Genomic DNA, 19,811 nt, shown 5'->3' on the forward strand with positions numbered 1-19,811 from the left:
ATGACACTGAATATTCATGCAGAATGTAAATGAGGTGAAGACAAATGATCTAGTTTCTTATCAACCCAAAAATATGCTATAAAAAAGTAACTCAGGTCACCTCTAAGCTTCTATTTAGACTGGACCCCAGGAGCCTGTCACAGTGTGGGAACAAAACGTGCCACAAGATGGTGCTAATGTTAGGTAGTGACACAGATCCCTCATTACTGAAAACAGTAATTATCTAATAAGACACCTTGTGCGTGTTTCTACCATCACATCTATTTGCTGTCAAAGTGTTTGGCATGTGCCGACATGTATTTGAACAAAGCATTTTAGACAAGGGAGTTGCACTAACAGCAGGAACACATCCTTGCATTCATGCTCTTTTCTCTTTTTCTAACCATTAATTTAATCTTCTTGTAACTTTTTATCTAACTCTATACTAAAGAAGGACAGTAAAAGAAACAGCTTTTATTACTCAAAGTGGTATTCTTACTATTCAAAAATGAAACCACTGAATTACTTCACATTTCATTTAAAAACTAAATGTATTTGCAGGACAATTGTCAAATGGTCTTCTCTCTGGGAATAGCTGCTGCTTGCTTTTGCTTCATGGCTGCTTTATGATACCAGGGTAAAAAACTACATTTTCTGATCAACCACTCCACTGTCCATCACTTAGAAGCTTTATAGAAATACCGTTACAATTAAGAAAGAAGTTACAAGAAGAAAGAAGTTAGAAAAGGTTGCCCAATGACTTTATGAATAATATAATACTTAAACTTTATATTTTAAACCACAGGCTACATGATGCAGACACAAAAACAATTCAGTGCATTGATATGCACTCTCCTGAGCCTTCACCATTTAATTCAGCATTTTGTCCATCACAATGCTGTTTTTATTTGTAGTGAAAATGAATGAGGAAGCAGACTGCCTTAGACAGCTGGCACTTATAGTCCACCAATTTGCCTTTGATGCAGAGTAACCGCACCCTTAAAAATTAGGCACACATTCAAGAACGACTGCTGCTTGGCAACATGACTGAAGCTGAATCTGCCTAAAATGAGCACAAAAAGAGGAATATATATATAAAAAAACAGTTCTGTTCAAACTTATGTATTAATTTGTTTTTGATATGAAATATTGATTTTAATAGGTTGTGTTTTTGACCTTTTCACAGATAAGAGTAGATTTTAATTATGTATGTGTATGTGTTAATGAAATGTCAGCTCTCAGTGGATGTGTGATTGCGCACAACAGCTTTAGCTTCCCATATGGAACCTGGAAGAAAAGTGGTAATTGAGAAGAGTGCTATTCAAAGAGCCAGTGTGTGTGTTTTTTTTGCTGTAAATTGCCAACAGTGTGTTTGTGTCCATGTAGGCTTACAGCACACTGTACATGTAACAGCAACTCAGCGTGGGGGCGTTTGTTTATGCATATGTATAGCAGGCGAAGAAATTGTGAAATAGATATGGTGATTCACATAGCAGGCTGATAGATCCTTTAAGCAAATGACCAACATCAGTCCAGCAGCAAATTTGCTGTAGTGTCCTTGAGTCAGACAGTGAATCATCCGCCGCTGTGCTTTCTTCAGCCTGACCTCTGACCTCTTCGCATCCAAAGAGGGCAAAGGAAAAATAAAATCACCATGCAGATGTGGAAGACATCCTACCATTGTCTGGTCCTCCGTGTATCCACAGCAACAGCAACAGAGGCTCTCTTTTTGTGTTTCAGTGTATGTACATCCTTCAATATGCAACTGTGTGCGAAGGTTAGCAATCAGCAATGCCACCTGAGCAACAAAACATCATGCTGAAGGGGAGAGGGAGAAGAGGGAGAGGGGAGAAAGAAAGAAAGCGAGGGAGAGAACTGATAAATGAACAGTGTGTGGAAAGGGGGATGGTTCAGCCTTTTGTATGAAAGACAGAGGGAGGGAGAGAGGGAGGGAGGTAGGGGACTCAGAGATGGCAGGAACCATGGTGAGTGGAGTTAGTCTGACTGAAGAGAAGCTGAGGCTCCGCTGTGATGCTGGAGCAGTGCTGAGAGCACAGGGATGCGCAACTCCACCTGAAAGCTCCTCACTCAACAGAGAGAGAGAGAGAGAGAGAGAGAGACGTTCCAGAGAACCACGGCACCAAGCTCTCTTCTGATGACAAGATGAGAGTTCTGCATGATGTAAGAGAGTGATCTCTTCTCAACAACGCAGAATAAAAACAACGCACGCTACGATAGAAACTCGCAGAGGAGTTACAAACGCACCCAAGGAGAGGCGGTGAGATTTTCTTTCGGATCCTCTTCGGGGAATGAAAACTTCTGTCTAAGAGTGTGCAGCCCTCTCTTTGTACAAGATGCCTGTGATGAAGGGCCTCCTTGCTCCACAAAACACCTTCCTGGATACCATTGCAAACCACTTTGATGGCACTCGTGAGTATATATTTCTTTTGGGGGGGGGGTTAAAGAAAGAAATCTGCAGAACCTCCTTTGACCAAGTTCTCTGCCCCTTGTTACTAGTAAAGGCATGAACAGAATATTTGTAATGCCTGATGGTTATATACATTCTTGTAGTGTATGTGTGTTATTCAGCTCAAATCTGTGAGTCAAACTTTCTCAAGGGACACACGCTCTAAAATGAAAATTGTGTTGCCTGCAAATGGTTTTGTGTCCATTTTAGGGACGCAACTCCACCAGCTATGCCCAGCTTTTAGGATCTCAGCCTGTGGCGTTTCTGTAACCCAGTTTAGGGCTGTGACTGGCACTGAAAAACACCGCTGTCGACAAATGTGTCCAACTGTGGTGAGATCCAATTATAAGACTGCACGTTACGACAGGAAACTTTGAGCTGGAGATGGACATTGCATCTTATAAGATGATGAATGGGAATTAAAGAGACACTTGTTGAGTCATTTTGTTGCTTGTTGTTGCTTGAGATGTTGCACAGTTGAGATTCATACATAATTCATTCACGGTGCATCTTTAATACTTAAAACAAACAAAATCCTCCAAAGAGCACATTATTTTATTTTTTTTCTTATCATTATGAAGCATTTAAACATCCAGGGCTCCATTCTCATGGCAGGAAAAGATAACTGCAAGATGTGTTGGTATTTTCTGGATCTCAATTTTTTTTTTGGCTCATTTGGGCCAAGCACAGGTTGCATAGTGTACAGGTGGAGGGACAGGTGCAAGAAAGTGGGAGCTCTATGTAAATGAGGCAACAGAGGTGTTAATATTTGGTGAAAACTGGATTCTTTTCTGAAAATACACGAGAACTGTTTTTTATTTATTAATTATCCACCGATGAATTCACTGCAAAAAATTCTTGATGCAAATGTGCTGCAGCTACACAATTATGCTAAATACTACTGGCATAAAAACTTGTGATTAAACACTCAGCAATCAGTAGAAACATAATCACAGAGGTAATATCATTGTTCTGACAAGAAGATGTGACATTTTTGTCTCTTTTTTTCATTTGTATCCTTCATTTTATCTATATCGAGTTCAAAATTAAAAACTTGAACTCAATCCAAAACATGGAATGATTGACCTTGAACTCAATTTTAAAAGCTACATCCTGTATTTGCAATCTGCACCACTATCACCACTGTGAAACTATCAAGACTGGCATTATTTTCCTGTTTGGTGAAACTTGTCTGGATGTGAGCTATTTTTATCTTTCACCACTGTAGTTGGAACAATGAGAGCAGTATTGTGATTTGTTAAGGCTGATTTATACAGTATTTCACTGCACACAAAAGCAGAGCTCACTGCAGCTGGAGTCAGATAAATGAAATATAACAGATGCACCTGGCATTACATTTTCTGATCTTTGCTACTGAATTATTAGAATAAAACCTTAACAATCACACTGTGGGTTTATTTTCATGTTAACACAATAAGGTTCAGCCACTGTTCATCCATTTGTTGGTTTATGCCTTGCTCCACTCACAGTAGAAAACCATCAGCAGGTGGTAGATAGCTCTTTCCAGAACATAATTAATGGTGTGATAGAGTATGTGTATGGGTCAGACTGTCCATCACAACCTCACAACTTACCAAATTCACAAATTCAGTGTGATGACACTATCTCCATCTGTATCTACCCATCACATGCACGCGCATACAAATCATCCAGCACTTTCTCTGCGGCATCCAGCCCTTGTGTTCACACACACACACACACACACACTAACTTGCACATGGGCTCCACACATCAGCGCAGCACATCTCACACCACTGGCATAAGAAGTGGGCGGACTGACCGAGTAGCTGAGTGGGTGGTGAAGGGGCTAACTGACAAGAGGTGGCTTCAGAGCACAGCACCATCTGAGAACTGCTTTGAATCCGTCTCGGCTGGATGGAAAGCTTTTCTAAGTCGAGACGTCTCTTTGAAGACAAGAAGATAACTGCCGAGCTGAAAGTCTATTTCAAATCTCTTTTCACATGTAATAATAAGTGACACAAATATCCCCAGTGTGAAGGTGAACCGAGGCTGCGGACTCACAGGGTGGAAGTGGTATTCACATAGGCCTGATATGTGAGCAGGAAATTGAATTAAAATAAATTATGCAGAGGGCAAAAGCCAATCAAATACCAGTGGAGGTCTTGCTCAGTCATCCTCTTTGGAAGCTGATAAAAATGACTTCAATTATTAATCTGACCAATCACCACATCCAAATAAAGGTAATTAATATCAGTTTTAAAGAATTAATCTGATGGTTTAGAATTACACGTTCAATGTCTTACATAATATTTGTACATTGTGCTGTACTGCAGGGTCAAAACTATCATGTATCTAGATATTAAATTGCTTTAGTGATATAATTACATGCTATCAGGCACAGAAAGCTGAGGCTTTTATTTTATGTTGTTCATTGTGGACAGTCTCTTCTGCTAATTGCCTGAGTAGGTGTTGGAATTACATCTTTCTCCTCCTCACAAGTGCTGCCATTGATAATTAGTGCTTACAATCATTGCTTTGGATTGACCTGCGATTTTAACTATAATGAAGCAAATTCATTACCTGACTGCCCATAAAGGGGTCCATTGAGTGAGAATTTTTTGTGGAGATCGCTGTGAGGAGGTTTTTTGCAGTGAGTCAGACTTATAGCCTACGACTGCCAGTGTGAACCGTATTGTTCTCTTTAATAGCATGGAGCCATACAAACAGATTAAGGAAGGAAAAAAAATGTAGTGAAGCCAAATGGAAGAGATGGATTTTAAATGACTGAACCAAACAACTGGTGTCAAAAACCCAAATGGGGATTTACAGTTGGGACAAAAATCTGAGTCTGATTTGCATATATATATATATATATTTAAAAAAAATCATCATCAGGGTTTAAAAAGACTTTAGGGGCTTCATGTTGTGAGCACTTTACCAATCAGAGTCAGTCAGTTCAGTTCATTATGAATCAGACTGTGGATAATATTGCCAGTGCTTTATTGGCTACATCTGTGTTTTCAGAGGGCAGAGTGTCTTGGTAACCTCGGAGATGCAACCTGCAGAATTGCCATATGTTTTTTTTTCTCTCTTTCTTTCTGTTCTGCACGAATTGCTATGGTAACTCATGCGTAGAGAGATCTTAATTTAGTTTCATATGAAATTAACTGCACACATATCAGGAAGAATATAGCCACACATCGCTAATTGCATGTCTTTACCTCTATAACAGACACTGAGAACGCCCCCTCAGTGCTGCCCACTTCTGTTTTTTTTGTTTTGTTTTGTTTGTTTAAATATCATATAACATACAGAAGGTGAATCTATTGCATGCATCTGAATATACACCCTGGCATTATCAGTCTGTGTTTACCTTCCTAGCTCGAGAGAGAACACAAAGCACCATTCATTAAAACTCACTGCAGCAGCACAGGTGTTCAACGCTGTCCTCTGAGCTGGATCATCACTGCGGTGTTCTGCAGACAGGGATGTTTGTTGCAAATTAAATCCGCTTTCACTCAGAGAGCAACTCGGTGAATTACTTAGGGAAGACACTCGTGGGCTTTGTCTATCTGTCTAAATATTGAAGGGGTTTTCTTGCATCACGTGGAGACAAGTGAAAGCAAACCTGCATTAGTCATAATGGAGAAGTCTGGTCGTTATTTGACTTTACAATAGACCTTGGAGTGCTGCGTTTTAATTATTTTACAAATCAAATTCTACAGTTTATGAGTGGGTTAAACTGGGATTTCAATTCGCTGCTCTATATTGTTTCTCTATTTTGACAATGGCTTTTCAAGAGGACATTGTTAGTCGCAGAGCACACAAGATGGACAAAAGACATTTTGTATAGATTTTATTTAGCTCTTTCTATCCATGTAACAGACTCTTACAGCCCCCCTGGTGTGAAGACAGTCTTCTCTCGAATGTAGTGCTTTGTTTAAATGCAGTATTCATTATCATCTTCTGCTTCACCACCTACACTTCCTGCCCTGAAATGACTCCAGCAGTTCGAAATAATGATCAACTGCCTCAAACAAGGCTTGCGTTTACAACTCTTGTGATAATTGATTTCAGAAACAGCTTCATCTCAACCATTTTTTCTCAAGTGTAGCAGCACTGAATTTAATTGTTCATTGACTTTTAACAAAATAATTTAAACAAAATTGGTTTTGCAAAACAGCATCTTTAATAGATATCCCTCATCCTCATTTAATGCTACAGGAAAATAAACCGTGTGTTGCATAACTGGTGGCAGGATGCAGCCCATGCTCCACATGCTAATTAAAGGCTAAAGAGGAACTGGTCCCCCATGGAGCCAACTTTGGCCCTGCATACCCTTTAGACTTCATACACACCATCAGCATACATCAAAGCCCCCTCTGATTTACACTGGACTATTTCAGGTAACTGAGGTGACAACAGAGGGAATGACTCAGATAAAGAAAACTTTAAGTAGGCTATTCATTTTGTATGTGTTCTGACAAATTAATCAAATCTGAAGTGAAGTGGTGGAAAGAGTGTGAATTTTACTGTTAACAGTGACGCAACTGTCTCAAGCTGCATCACAGCTGTGCAGTTAGAAAAATACAAAATCACACAAGTCTTTATACCTCCAACCTTGACAATCTCTTATTTTTCTGTGCAGACAGTAACTTCCTGCTGGGAAATGCTCAGGGTCGCTATGGCTACCCTATCGTTTACTGCTCTGATGGGTTTTGCGAGCTGACCGGCTTTGTTCGGACTGAGGTGATGCAGAAAACCTGTACCTGCAGCTTTCTCCACGGGGCCGAGACCAACGACAGGGTGACCCAACAGGCACACAAAGCTCTGGAGGGACAGCAGGAGTACCAGGGAGAAGTCTGTTTCTATAGGAAGAATGGTGAGCAGGATTCATTAATTCGATAGATATTGACTCTTAACACCACACTGGTCTCAAACCTAACCTAATGTCAATGTATCAACACATGGGCGCCCACGATTGGCCTACATGTCATCATGTCACTCACCCAGTGGGCTCTCCCAAACGCTCGCCTCCATAAAACAACAAATAAACTACTTTCATGTGGCCTATTGTTATTTCTAAACGAGACTTGGAGAGGAGAAGAAGCCCATGTTAACGTCTGAAGAAGGCTAATTAATCTCAGCCATGTGTATGAAAAACGAAAACCAGTGACCGTGACCGGAAATGAGCAAAGAAAAGTCATCTTAAGAAATAAAGGGTTTCCGCCCACTACACACGAGGGGGCTTTTAATTTGAAACGGGAACAGAAAGTGTTTGTATTGTAATTTTTACTTCCTCTCTGTGCAGTTTTCCAGAATATACAGCAGAAAACACAGCGCAGTCTTTGTCTTTAATTTCGTCTTTGTTTGGTGATTTAACCAGAGCATGTCAAGGTTATAAAATCTGTAATTTAGCAGCAGCTAGAAGTCCTACTGGGGCATTATTTTTTCATTTCTTTTATTTTTAAACATATGTTTATTGCACATTTGTTACTTTACAAACAGTGAACAACATGAAACAAGAAGGCACATACAAGAAAACAACAATAGCAATAATAATGATGAAAATAAAATTAATAAATAAAATAACTGAGAGAAGGAGAAAAAAGGGAAAAAAATGAAAAAAAGGGGGGAAAGGACACTATATCATTGCATGTGAATCAGCTGTAGCCCACTAAAATACTTAAAATACTGTAGTATTTGTGTAGGTTATGTAGAGAGTTGAAAAGAACAGGACATGATGATGATGTCATTGTCAACCATCACCAGGTTTTGACCTAGTTTGGTGAAGCACCACAACAAACAAGACAGTCAGGTGAGGTTAGCTGCAATAAAAACACTTTCCTATCCCAGTGTTAATAGAAACATAATTGTAATTTGGGGGTGAAAACTGTCCATCTGTATTGTTGGGTAATCTCAGTGTAATAACTTTTGTTAATATAACAGGAAATCCATTTTGGTGCCTCCTGGACATTGTGCCAATTAAAAATGAAAAAGGTGAGGTGGTGCTGTTCCTGCTGTCCTTCAAAGACATCACTGATTCATATGGCAAGAACCACCACTACCAAGGAGATGGTGAGGCCTAGTTACATGTTGATTACAGTCGCTATTTTTTATGCATACACATATAATTCAAATCTAAATGGAAAATCTTTTTTTTTTTTAAGAAAATTAATGTTGGGGTATTATCATTTTGCCCACAGGTATGTCAGATTCTGCTCACCAGAGCAGGAAAAGCAACCGATCACACTTTTCCCAAGCACGAGAGAGGGGGAGGACTGTTCTGCACCACCTGACCAACCTGTTCACCAAGAGGGGCAAGGGGAAACTGACAAAAGTGAGTGCAATGTAATTGAAACTACATGAGTCCTAATATTTCACTGTTCAACTGTCATGAATCGTGCTTAGCTGTCTTTAAAAGCATTTGCTCTCTTAATGTCAAAATATTTGTGTCATTTACCATATTAAAGCAGAAGTAAGTGATATATTTGTGTTAATATAAGTCTTAAATAGTTGTATCTTCCGACAGCAATCACTTACATAGAGTGTTTGGACTGAAACACGGGTCTCTCAGTCCCTCTGCTCTGCTCTGAGCCGAAGAGAAAACATTTATCGTATCCTACAGTTTTTATCCAATGAGGAGAGAGAACGGCATGCAGGGCTGTGTGTGCAGCCAAGGAACGCCGTGAATGTGGCGACGTAGGGACGAGGACTGTTATGGTGCGTTCAAGGAAACTCGTATTTTTCCGACCGTGAAGTCGTACCAGTTTGATCTGGTACGAGTTCACCGGTCGGAAGTTACGAGTGGCCGTTATAGTGACTTTCACCGGTAAAACAGGTCGGAAAAACACGAGTGGGTTGCCTGAAACGCTACAAAGTCGTAAGTTGTGACTTGAAGCTGTAATTTACGATTTCAAAAGCCTGCCTGGAACGCAGCATTAGCGAAAACGACCGGACCACTTACTTCTGCTTTAATACATTTTAGTAAAAGCACAAAAAATATTCTAAGTTGCCTGGTCTGCTAAAAAAAACAAAAAAAAAACAACAACCTTTCTTTGACACCAAAGATTAGAAAATCGTTATCATCATCTTTCATCATGATGATGATGATGATAATAATGATGACAGGTTTACTACGGCTACCCTCAGTGTTTCATGCTGTGTTAATTAGGCTACCATATTCTGTCTTATTCAGGACTAAAATGGAAATTATCCGCCCTTTCTTACTTTCAGATTTGGTTTTATCTATCCAAAGGATTCATTATTTCTCAAGGTTTAATGTGGCCATAAACATAATCCAGGCACTTCACTTTCTCAAGCCTGAATAACTTCATTAAACAAAATCCCTCTCTCCTACTGTGTCGGCAATGACAGTGTTACAGATTTAAATCCCAGAGTTTTTGTGTTTTCTTGTGCTGCTTTCAGAGTGTGTTCCAGAAGCCTTCTCTACCAGAGTACAAGGTCGCTGCTGTGAAGAAGTCACGTTTCATCCTGCTGCACTACAGCATCTCCAAGGCCTTGTGGGACTGGCTCATCCTGCTGGCAACCTTCTACGTTGCGGTCACTGTACCTTACGACGTCTGCTTTGTCAGTCATGATGAGGGCAGTGACAACAACTCCTTTTTCAGCTGCAGCACCATAGGCAGTGACATAGCAGTGGAGATGCTCTTCATACTTGGTATGATGCATTGACATTTGATTAAATAACTAATCATGGATGTGTTCTGCAGTCATGTAATTTTAGTTTTTAGATTTTGTTTATCATAAATACATGTCATGTTTAAAATCATCTTCAGCAACATTATGTAGAGAAACAATAAACCACAATATTCTGCTCAAATAAAGACCAACAATATTTCCAAGTGTAGCTGCAGTGGTTTCCATGGCGTTAGCTAACACATCACTAAAACCTCCCACCTTTCCCCACCCACTCAGGGTGTTTCTGTTGCCCCAGGTTACGAATCATAATTAGATTTCTCTCACTTTGTGCCACTTTTCCTCCAAAGGAAGTGTGATAGCACATCTGTCACGAGCCTCTCTAACTTCCTCTCTCTCAACAGGTTTGTCTGGGGACGGACTGATATTTATGTTTAAAATGAGCTCACCTGCTCATGTGCCTGTGCAGGATATTTTAACTTTCTTTGAAAGATTTTTTTTTTCCCCACATATGATAAGTCCCACTTAATGTTTGTGTAAACACTCTCTTTATAGCCTGGTTGCAAGCAACAAGAGAAGAACATGCAAGTGAAAACTTAATACTGCATGTATCACGTTACCATATCAGCAATATTAGCATCATTCCATGAGTTGGTATGATGCTAGAATCATTAATAAAATTGCTTATATTGCTAATATGATATTACAGTATTGTATTATTGTATGAGTTGCTCAGGAATTATTTTGTATGTACTTAAACGTTGATGTAATAATTACTTTTTTATTAATGATGACTGTGGTTCTGTTCTCAATGCTCCTTTTCAGACATTATCCTGAATTTCCGAACCACCTATGTGAGTCAGTCAGGCCAGGTGGTGTACGACGCTCGATCCATCTACCTCCATTACTGCACCACCTGGTTCTTTGTTGATCTGATCGCAGCTTTGCCCTTCGACCTTCTCTACGCATTCAACATCACAGTGGTAAGATCATCTCTTTATATAACTGGTGAGGCCCCAGGTTTGATACGCTTCCCTGTCTCTTTAAATGCACTAACTTTAAGACTTTTGTTCTGGTGGTGTTATCCCTCAGAGCACTGGACTGGAGATGATTATCCCTCCACATTCCTCCACTTCACTGAGCACTCTCATTTGTCTGCCTACTTTGATTTTATCCTCAAGATAAACACTTGTACTTTGTGTGGATTAGTTTTACTTTGCCACTGGCCTCAGCTGACACACACAGACTGACTCCCTGACTCCAGTTCAAACACTTTCCTGCTATTAGTGACATTAAATTCAGATTAAATGCTTCACAAAAGAGACTATTAAAAGTCACTGAATCATGGTTAGATGAGAAAAGAGGATGGGTCACCGGTTACATCTGTCAATCCTATCTAATAGGAACAAAAATGTGTGTATAGAAACAGTCAAAGGTGATTTACATTATTATTAAGTCCTGCTCTCCCTCTCTTTGTCTAGACCTCGCTTGTGCACTTGTTGAAGACGGTTCGTCTCCTGCGTTTGCTGCGCCTCTTACAGAAACTGGACCGTTACTCACAGTACAGCGCTGTGGTCCTGACCCTGCTCATGTCTGTGTTTGCGCTGTTGGCGCACTGGATGGCTTGCGTCTGGTACGTCATCGGACGCAAGGAGATAGAAAGCAGTGACCCCGTTACCTGGGACATAGGTGAGCACATTACTCTACTGAATTAAGAGTATAATGTTACTGCGGTTGGGCAGCTCAGCACATCTCTGAAGTCATGCTTGAATGCTGCAATATCTAGCTTTTAGATCACAGAGATTTCCCATTATGTCATCTACCAAAGGAGAGAGGGTCATCATCAGTAGAAGCTGATTATAAAAAAGTAAAACACTCTTCATACAGTTAGTTTTGACACCTAATACACTTCACATGAGCTCAGCCATGTTCTGAACCTCCTGCACCAGGGTGGCTGCAGGAGCTGGGAAAACGTCTGGAGACCCCGTACGTCAACAGCACGGTGGGTGGTCCGTCCATGCCGAGCGCCTACATCGCCTCTCTCTACTTCACCCTCAGCAGCCTCACCAGTGTTGGCTTTGGCAACGTGTGTGCCAATACGGACGCTGAGAAAATCTTCTCGATCTGCATTATGCTCATGGGCGGTGAGTTTACTGGCGATCACAGAAAAAATTGACAGATATGTGACAAATGATCTGAGAACAGCATCAATCATGTCACTCGCTCTCCCACCTCCAGCCTTGATGCATGCAGTGGTCTTTGGCAACGTGACAGCCATCATCCAGCGCATGTACTCGCGCCGCTCACTCTATCACACCCGAATGAAGGATCTGAAGGACTTCATCCGTGTGCATCGGCTATCCCAACAGCTGAAGCAGAGGATGCTGGAGTACTTTCAGGCCACCTGGTCAGTCAACAATGGCATCAACGCCAATGAGGTGGGTGAAAATGGACAAAATTAGGAGTATTCATGCTCAGCCTGCCTGTGGTATCTTTAAATAACATGTCCATGGTAAAGTTAGTCACTTAAATAAGTAATCGAACTGTATATGAACCGTTGACAGTGTGGGCAGTAGTAATGTCTTTGTTTCATGTAGAAAAAGTACATTCTGTGTGGGTGCTCGTTTTCTAGTTTCAGAAATGCCATCCTTAAAATGTGGGTCACCTCACATTCTCTGGAGTGTTATTCCATTTCCTTAAGTAGACGGCACTTTGTTACAAATAGAAAGTCAGAAACAATGGCAGGACTGAGCTAGTAGAAGTTCCCTGTAATTACAAGGGTGGGAGTTGAAATGGAGAGAATACTCATTAACACCCTCACCATCGCCATCTGTACATAATTAATTCACTGTTGAAGGTAACAGACACAGGCACTGGTTTCTGAGAACACGCCGGCTTTAACACCTCATGTCTGTTTTTACTTAGCAGCTTGACACATCATATGAGTGCATCAACCTTTAAAACTGCAATCTGTGCCTTTTCTTTTTTTTTCCTCCATCAATTGTCAGTAAAGGCTTAATTTTTTCCCTCTGTCTTGTGTTTTAGTTGCTGCATGACTTCCCAGATGAGCTGCGAGCTGACATTGCCATGCATTTGAACAAAGACATCCTGCAGCTGCCTGTATTTGAGCGAGCCAGCAGAGGGTGCCTGCGCTCCCTCTCCCTGCACATTAAGACTTCCTTCTGTGCACCCGGAGAATACCTCATCCGCCACGGAGACGCACTACAGGCCAACTACTTTGTCTGTTCTGGTTCCCTGGAGGTTCTGAAAGACGGCATGGTCCTGGCCATCCTGGGTGAGTGTGCACATTTCCCCTCTCACTCACATGCTTTGTCATAAACCTTCTCCTTAACCTTACAAATCCCTACAGGCAAAGGGGATCTTATCGGGGCCGACCTCCCAGAAAATGACCAGGTGATCAAGACCAATGCAGATGTGAAGGCGCTTACCTACTGTGACTTGCAGTACATCAGTGTGAGGGCTCTGAGGGAGGTCCTAGGGCTGTACCCGGAGTACGGCAGCCGCTTCAGCTCTGACATCCACCACAACCTCACCTACAACCTGAGAGAGGGCAGTGAAGCTGACGTAAGACATTTGAGATGTAAAATTTCACCTGTGTCTGTTAATGTCTTTGTTCCTGCTCAATAATTTGAAACATGTCTATATAGAATACATGTGTTAATTTTTGCTTTCATACCTCCAGGGCGTAACAAGGTTCCCATGGACTCCAAGATCATCTCAGGTATGTGTGCCACACTAATTACTTCACTTGCGGTTTGCCGAACACATCTAACTACAGTACAATCTGTGTTCACACCACAAGGGACTAATACTGTTCTGAAATCTGAAAGCCATAGTAAATGTGAAAAAAGGGCATTAATTTAATAAATTCATACACAGAGCTTGGCCTAGTTGGATAATAAGATACCAATCTTTTGCTTTTGCCAATCAAAATATAATGTAAAAATGAATATATTAAAAATAACATAAATATATGTGTGGGATGAACAGGAGAGAAATGAGAATATCAGATTAAAAAGGTGCACAAGAGAACCTGTATGTCAATAAACATTTATTCAAGACAACACTACATTTTTTTCAGGTTTGTTCACAGTGTATGAGAAATTTTACTGAGGGCCCCAGATTTTTTTTTTTTTTTTTTTTACTAAAACTTGTGAGCTTGCTGATATAAAGAGAGTGGAAATGACAAAACTCCACTCATTAATGTAGTTAGACATTAAAGTCGTTTGTTTTTTATTTTTGGATCTCTGTTGCAGAGGGACTTTTGGATTCTTATTTTCAGCTCACTCTGTACATAGAAGTGTAATGTTCCCTGACTTTCCAACCATCTTCTCTTCAGGGTCATGTTTCATTGGATCACAAACTACCCTACATCATTGAGGCAGATGATGGCGAACATGGAGAAGACATGAAACACGCAGAGCAGAAGAGAGTGCCTCTGCTCCAGAAGATGGGCAGCCCTGTTCGTCAGTCACGCCTCAGCACCCTGCTGGGGGAGGAGCTCCACCACATCAATGCGCTCCGCCTCTGTCGCTCCCCTGTCCAGGGCAGCAGGGGCCACAGCCCCTCCCCTCAGGCCTTCACCAGGGACGAGCTCTCCCTCACCCCTTTGCCCAGTCTCACCAGTGAGCCAGGCCTGGGCCATCAGCCTGCCAAGCTACTCATACCATCGTTGCCTTGTGTTAGTCCACTCAACCTCAGCCCCAGGTAACCTATTCATCCTGCTTTATGTATCAGTAATAATTTTATATCTATTAAAAATGGTGCAACCTTGATTTTTGTCTGCTAGAGTCGTGGATGGAATTGAAGACAATGGACAGGCATTTCATTTCAGTGTGGAGCAGAGCCAAGCAGAGACTAATATCACAGGTAAAGTCTGAAGTGAACTGTGTGATCAAACTCATTTAGGATTATACTGCACAGTACATCGTATTATATATAGTACTCAGCTTTTCTCTGTTGTTCATTCTTTTCCAGACCACTTACAAGTGAGTGCTAATCTGCTTTTGGAAACAGAGGAAGTGAGACAAAACATAAGCAAACTGAACAAGGAGGTACGGTCAGCACTTGACACACATCTGAATAACTGAGCATGACTAGACCCTGTGTGAGGAGTTGTATAGAAATAATTCAATGTCAGGTAATTCTTTCTTTTTCTATTTAGGTGAACAACTTGAACCAAGATGTATCCAACCTTGCCAAGGAGCTCCATGACATAATGCATTACCTACAGTCTCATACCGCCATGCTCCATTATAACTCTCCAGGCTCCTCCTATCCCTACGGCATACCAATGGTTCCCAGCCCTAATGTGACTGCGTCCAGTGACTGGCAGTCTCATGTCCCTTTAAATATAGCCACTGGGATGCACCTCCATCATGAAGCAATTAGCCACCCTGCCAGAAATGTGTGGGGCTGCACTGGGATGCCCTCCCAGGGCAGAAGCCCCACCTTGCTCCATTCTTCAAGCCCAATGTTGTCCTGTTTACACTTGTGCTGCTCCGACAGAGACGGGGCCACAGGTCACAGGCTACAGAGCCAGTGTGGCCCCTTTCAAACTACCAGAGCAACTCCAACCTCTCCTTACATGACCCACTCTCATGGAGGTCCATCACTCCTGGGCCTCAGTCCTGCCTTCAGTGGCTTCCCTGTGGTTTGTCAGGCCCCACAGGGGAACTACAATACCTCTATTCCTACAATGAGCAACTCTCACTCCTTATGTTCCTCGGTAAATTCTTGCTACACCCATTCCTCTCTGAGCATTCAAACCAACTCTGACCAAACACATAACCAGACCAGGTCCCAGACACCCATTCACTCGTCCCTCACTCCCACTAGCCAGCCTCAGTATCACACAGCCTTCAGCTCTCTCAGCCCCTCAGGAGTCCACACAACCATATGCACAGGGCACGTGAGTAGTCCAGCACAAGGTGAGCCAGTAGGATCCAGCTATGTGCAACACACACAGGATGCTACATGTTCTCTGCTGGCCCAGGTATCAGACAGAGACTCGAGAGCTTCGCTGTACCAAGAGAGGACTGATAACATTGAATCACACGACACGAGCAGCAGCACTCCCACTGCAGAAGTTCAAACACCTCTGTTGGTCAATGAGGGAATGCAAAACCCACAATGATCAGATTAGTATCTCATTGTGTTTTTGTCTGATAATGACTTTATTGTACCTACAAGTGTCACGTTTCTTTTTAATGAAATGCTCCATGTCCAAATGCATGAACAGTTGTGGAGACCTGTCTGTCACAAATGAATAAAGCATTTTCTAAAGATTGTGTTCATGGTCTTGTGAATTCTGTTTGTTTGTGCATTTTTACTGTAGTTTACTGTTGTTGCAGTTACCACCTGGACTTGAAAAGTTACAAGTATATAGCTCCATCTAGTGGCAGATGAGTTAAGTTGACCTTTGAAAATCTTCATTTGATAATTTTCTTGTATTAGACATTTGTATTAAAATTAGTGATTCGTTTGTGAATTGTAGCTTAGTGTCTGAGGCCATTATGGAGGAAAAACCAGCAGCTTTACACATTTCAGGACTGGTCCTGAGAGGTGGATTGACCAGTAACGACCACAGGAGAATTTAATTACTGCATAAAAGTAACTTTATTGAATATAAAAGAAAACCTTGAAAGAAGCTATTACAAAACCCTCATCACAAGTTATCAGACTGTATTCAAAATCTGGATTCCCACTTGAAGATTATTCATATGACACATGAGTTGAAGAAATATTGAAGCAGTCGTCGAGCTATAAGCTGCCATTGCACAGAGCTCACAAAGTTCAGGAGAATGGAGCGAAGTTCATCTCCTCGCTGCTGGAGCTGGAACAGGATGGTTCATCCTCAGCAACAAACCACACCTCATTGTGTCTGTTAAAGATGGTCATTGGACTGCAAGAAACACACGCACACAACCATTTATTTGGGCTTTCCTCATCAACACTATTTCTGCTTCTCACTTCTTAAGACGATAATGATAATTTTACCTGTTATATCCAACCGCATAGTGGAAGCCTTTCTTGTATTTTTCATCTGCCATGTCAAGGGCTTTGGACAGATCCCTCGCCACACTGCCGTCCTGGTTGCTCGTCATCCAGCCGCCATAGCTCCGTGAATACACATGTATGTCGGGCATGGTTTGGATGTACACCTGCAAACCAGCAAAGTCTCATCATCTGCCAAAGCTTTTGGGAATATTCACAGAATATGTCAGTTTATGACTCAGCAGCAGTTGATATAATCCTACCTTGCTGTCCGTAGGCATGGGGGGATCCATTTGACAATCAGCTGGGAGCAGGAAGCTCATGGTGTAGACACCCATCTCCCAAAATCTCTTGTCAGGCATCCTCACGAGTACGGGAGATGTCATTTCAATTTTCTTTCCTAGTAAGTGGACATTGAGAAAATATGGCTAATCTGTAAAAATTTAGAACAAACCTCAAGTGCAAAAAAAACATGAGCAATTTGACTTGGATTTCCTCTAAAACCACTAAACTGCTCTCTGATGGCAACTAAATACAGTAATTATAACGTTACGTCAAAGCAGATGTTAATTTTAGCTGCACCACACGGTCACACAGAGGTTGGCAGACTAGTTTAAAATACTTGTCTCACCACAAAGGGCAAGATTCATTCAATTTTCATTCAATTCTGCACAAAAAAATCTCTTGGTTGTTTTTTGAGATTGTAAAACACATTATTCATTCATATTCATTATATCACTGTAGTAGCACTTTAAATGTATCTGTTTTCTGTGTGTTGGTATTTAAATATATCATGTTTGTCAAAGTCAAAGTCCATCCTTATACCATATGTTTATTCATGTACACAGGTAATGTCACAGAGATAGTGATCTCCATGAGGCTATCTGTTCTAAAAACTAAAACACATGATGTACACACCCTTGTCGTTGGCACCAGTGATGTACTGATACAGTCGTCTGAATGCTTTCATTGATGCAAACTCCATGAAGAAGGAGGTCTCGTCAGTTGAAACCCATTTCACCGAGCCGTAGTGACGGGCCTGAGGGAGACAATCAAACATTGGAGTGAGTTTTTCTTTTTTTTTTTTTTACTTTCTGGCACCTGAACTGTGAAAAAATGTTCCTTTCCTAATGAGAGACACACACCTCATATCCCTCAGTCATACAAACTGGATCAAAGAGCAGGCATTGCTCTGTCTCAGTGCAGAACGGTAACTCAGAGGAGTTTCTGTGGAGAAAGAAAAGAGATTGGGAGGTATAAGTCTATCACACTCCATCACCCTGCTTCATTAACTCATCATTTTCACATTTTACTTGTGTCTCAAGTTTTCTCATAATCAACATTTTAACTGCAAAATAACTTTAACTCTGGGGATCAAATTCATGTTTCTTACCCAACTCTGCCCTCAGCTGTCAGCACCAGCAGAAAGCCAACCAGCCCTGAAAGACAGATCCTGGAACAGATACAAACACATGCACAGGAGTGTTGCCAGTTCAATATCGAGACTTAACAAGCTATTTCTGTTTATCCAGTGAAAAGAGAACATTGAAGCAGAATTTCCTATTTATTCATTTCTATCCATGACAAACTGGAAAATAAAGTTATACTTACATTGTGGCAGAGTGTCGGTTTTAGTGCATCTAAAAAGTGGATGTTTGCAGTCCCGACCAGAGCAACTATTTATCCAACCCTGAGTTATGAAAGGAAAACTGGCCACTCCCTGGACCCACAACACAAAACCCTGACAATGGATTGTCAAGACCAATGGGAAACCGAAGCAGAAACAAGGGGCAGTGGGAAGAATTATGAAACAGAGACACGTTTTACATGTTTTTGTCTCACTCACATGTTCTGTAACCTCTGCCACCAATAACATCTCTATCATGTAGATGATCTAAGGGACTACTCTGCGCCATGGGGGCCGACACAATTTCAGGCATAGCTGTAAAGTTTAACACAAGCCATGTGCTCAGTTTGGATGCTTCATACTTTTTATATTGACATTTGCCAGTTTTATGTCATTAAATACCAAAGTTGTTGTGTGTGGGTGTGTGTGTGTGGGTGGGTGAATGAAAATGTAGATACTCACTGTTGGATTAGAAACATCTAATCCTTATGTGGCAGGCAGCAGCACAATACATTGTATAAAAACTCATCTAATATAATATACACACATAAACTGTGACATCACATCATGTGAGGTGGGTGAGTGAAACGCCTGGTTCCCATGCAATATTATTTACCCAAGCATTGTACAGAGTGTCCCTAATGACCACCTTGGCTTTAAGTGTCATGCAGAAACAAAAAGTAGCTCAGACAGTAATGATGGACAGACTACGTTAGCTTTCTTACCACAAGAGAATTTACTTGTACCTTTTGTTAGGACTAGATCACATGATACCCTGTTTTCAACCTGCAAAACATCAAAATCCTCGAGTTTACTCCCATTTCAAGAAAGTGCATTCATCCGGGAGACAAAAGAACCAATAACACCAACATGTGCAGTAGGCAAGAGTTTCGGTGTCAACAGGCTCCATGGAAACATCTCAAACTATTTCAGCTTTTCAAACCTGGTGGCAAAAGATTACAAGGTTAATTTTGCTCTTGTCACCCTATCAATGCAAATAAGCTCCCCTTTGTATAGGCCTAGATAAGTATATTTTGGTGTTTACCAGAATATAAAGCCGTGTAGCCTAATTGTGAATGT

General features: G+C 41.3%; 2 protein-coding genes across 2 annotated transcripts; one reads left to right on the forward strand and one right to left on the reverse strand.

Moving 5' to 3' along the window:
- The first annotated feature begins 1,944 nt into the window (after nucleotides 1-1,944).
- Nucleotides 1,945-16,398, forward strand: kcnh4a (potassium voltage-gated channel, subfamily H (eag-related), member 4a). Its single transcript, XM_085783934.1, has 16 exons — nucleotides 1,945-2,409; nucleotides 7,077-7,310; nucleotides 8,378-8,506; nucleotides 8,635-8,768; nucleotides 9,857-10,109; nucleotides 10,913-11,070; nucleotides 11,569-11,776; nucleotides 12,037-12,231; nucleotides 12,326-12,525; nucleotides 13,133-13,382; nucleotides 13,458-13,672; nucleotides 13,791-13,829; nucleotides 14,448-14,815; nucleotides 14,898-14,977; nucleotides 15,086-15,162; nucleotides 15,273-16,398. The coding sequence occupies exons 1-16, from the start codon at nucleotides 2,334-2,336 to the stop codon at nucleotides 16,242-16,244; spliced, it is 3,588 nt and encodes a 1,195-aa protein (XP_085640060.1). The 5' UTR covers nucleotides 1,945-2,333; the 3' UTR covers nucleotides 16,245-16,398.
- Nucleotides 16,399-16,702: 304 nt separating this feature from the next.
- Nucleotides 16,703-18,734, reverse strand: soul5 (heme-binding protein soul5). The gene is made up of 7 exons (XM_085783945.1): nucleotides 18,716-18,734; nucleotides 18,498-18,557; nucleotides 18,250-18,331; nucleotides 18,023-18,143; nucleotides 17,368-17,504; nucleotides 17,108-17,271; nucleotides 16,703-17,012 (listed from the first exon to the last, which is right to left on the reverse strand). Coding segments are annotated over exons 1-7 (675 nt in total). The 5' UTR covers nucleotides 18,718-18,734; the 3' UTR covers nucleotides 16,703-16,903.
- Nucleotides 18,735-19,811: the final 1,077 nt, after the last annotated feature.

Source organism: Trachurus japonicus, chromosome 8 (genome assembly GCF_045865225.1).
Source record: "Trachurus japonicus isolate A0001 chromosome 8, Traja_1.0".
NCBI lineage: Eukaryota > Metazoa > Chordata > Actinopteri > Carangiformes > Carangidae > Trachurus > Trachurus japonicus.

Excerpts from the sequence above, each read along its gene's own strand:
- kcnh4a (XM_085783934.1), top strand. The coding sequence starts at position 2,334 with ATGCCTGTGATGAAGGGCCTCCTTGCTCCACAAAACACCTTCCTGGAT. Across the intron at positions 10,110-10,912 it reads GGAGATGCTCTTCATACTTG|ACATTATCCTGAATTTCCGA; the intron begins GTATGATGCATT and ends GCTCCTTTTCAG. Across the intron at positions 14,978-15,085 it reads AGCAGAGACTAATATCACAG|ACCACTTACAAGTGAGTGCT; the intron begins GTAAAGTCTGAA and ends ATTCTTTTCCAG.
- soul5 (XM_085783945.1), bottom strand. Across the intron at positions 18,144-18,249 it reads GTATGACTGAGGGATATGAG|GCCCGTCACTACGGCTCGGT; the intron begins GTGTGTGTCTCT and ends TGTCTCCCTCAG. Across the intron at positions 17,013-17,107 it reads TATGCGGTTGGATATAACAG|TCCAATGACCATCTTTAACA; the intron begins GTAAAATTATCA and ends TGTTTCTTGCAG.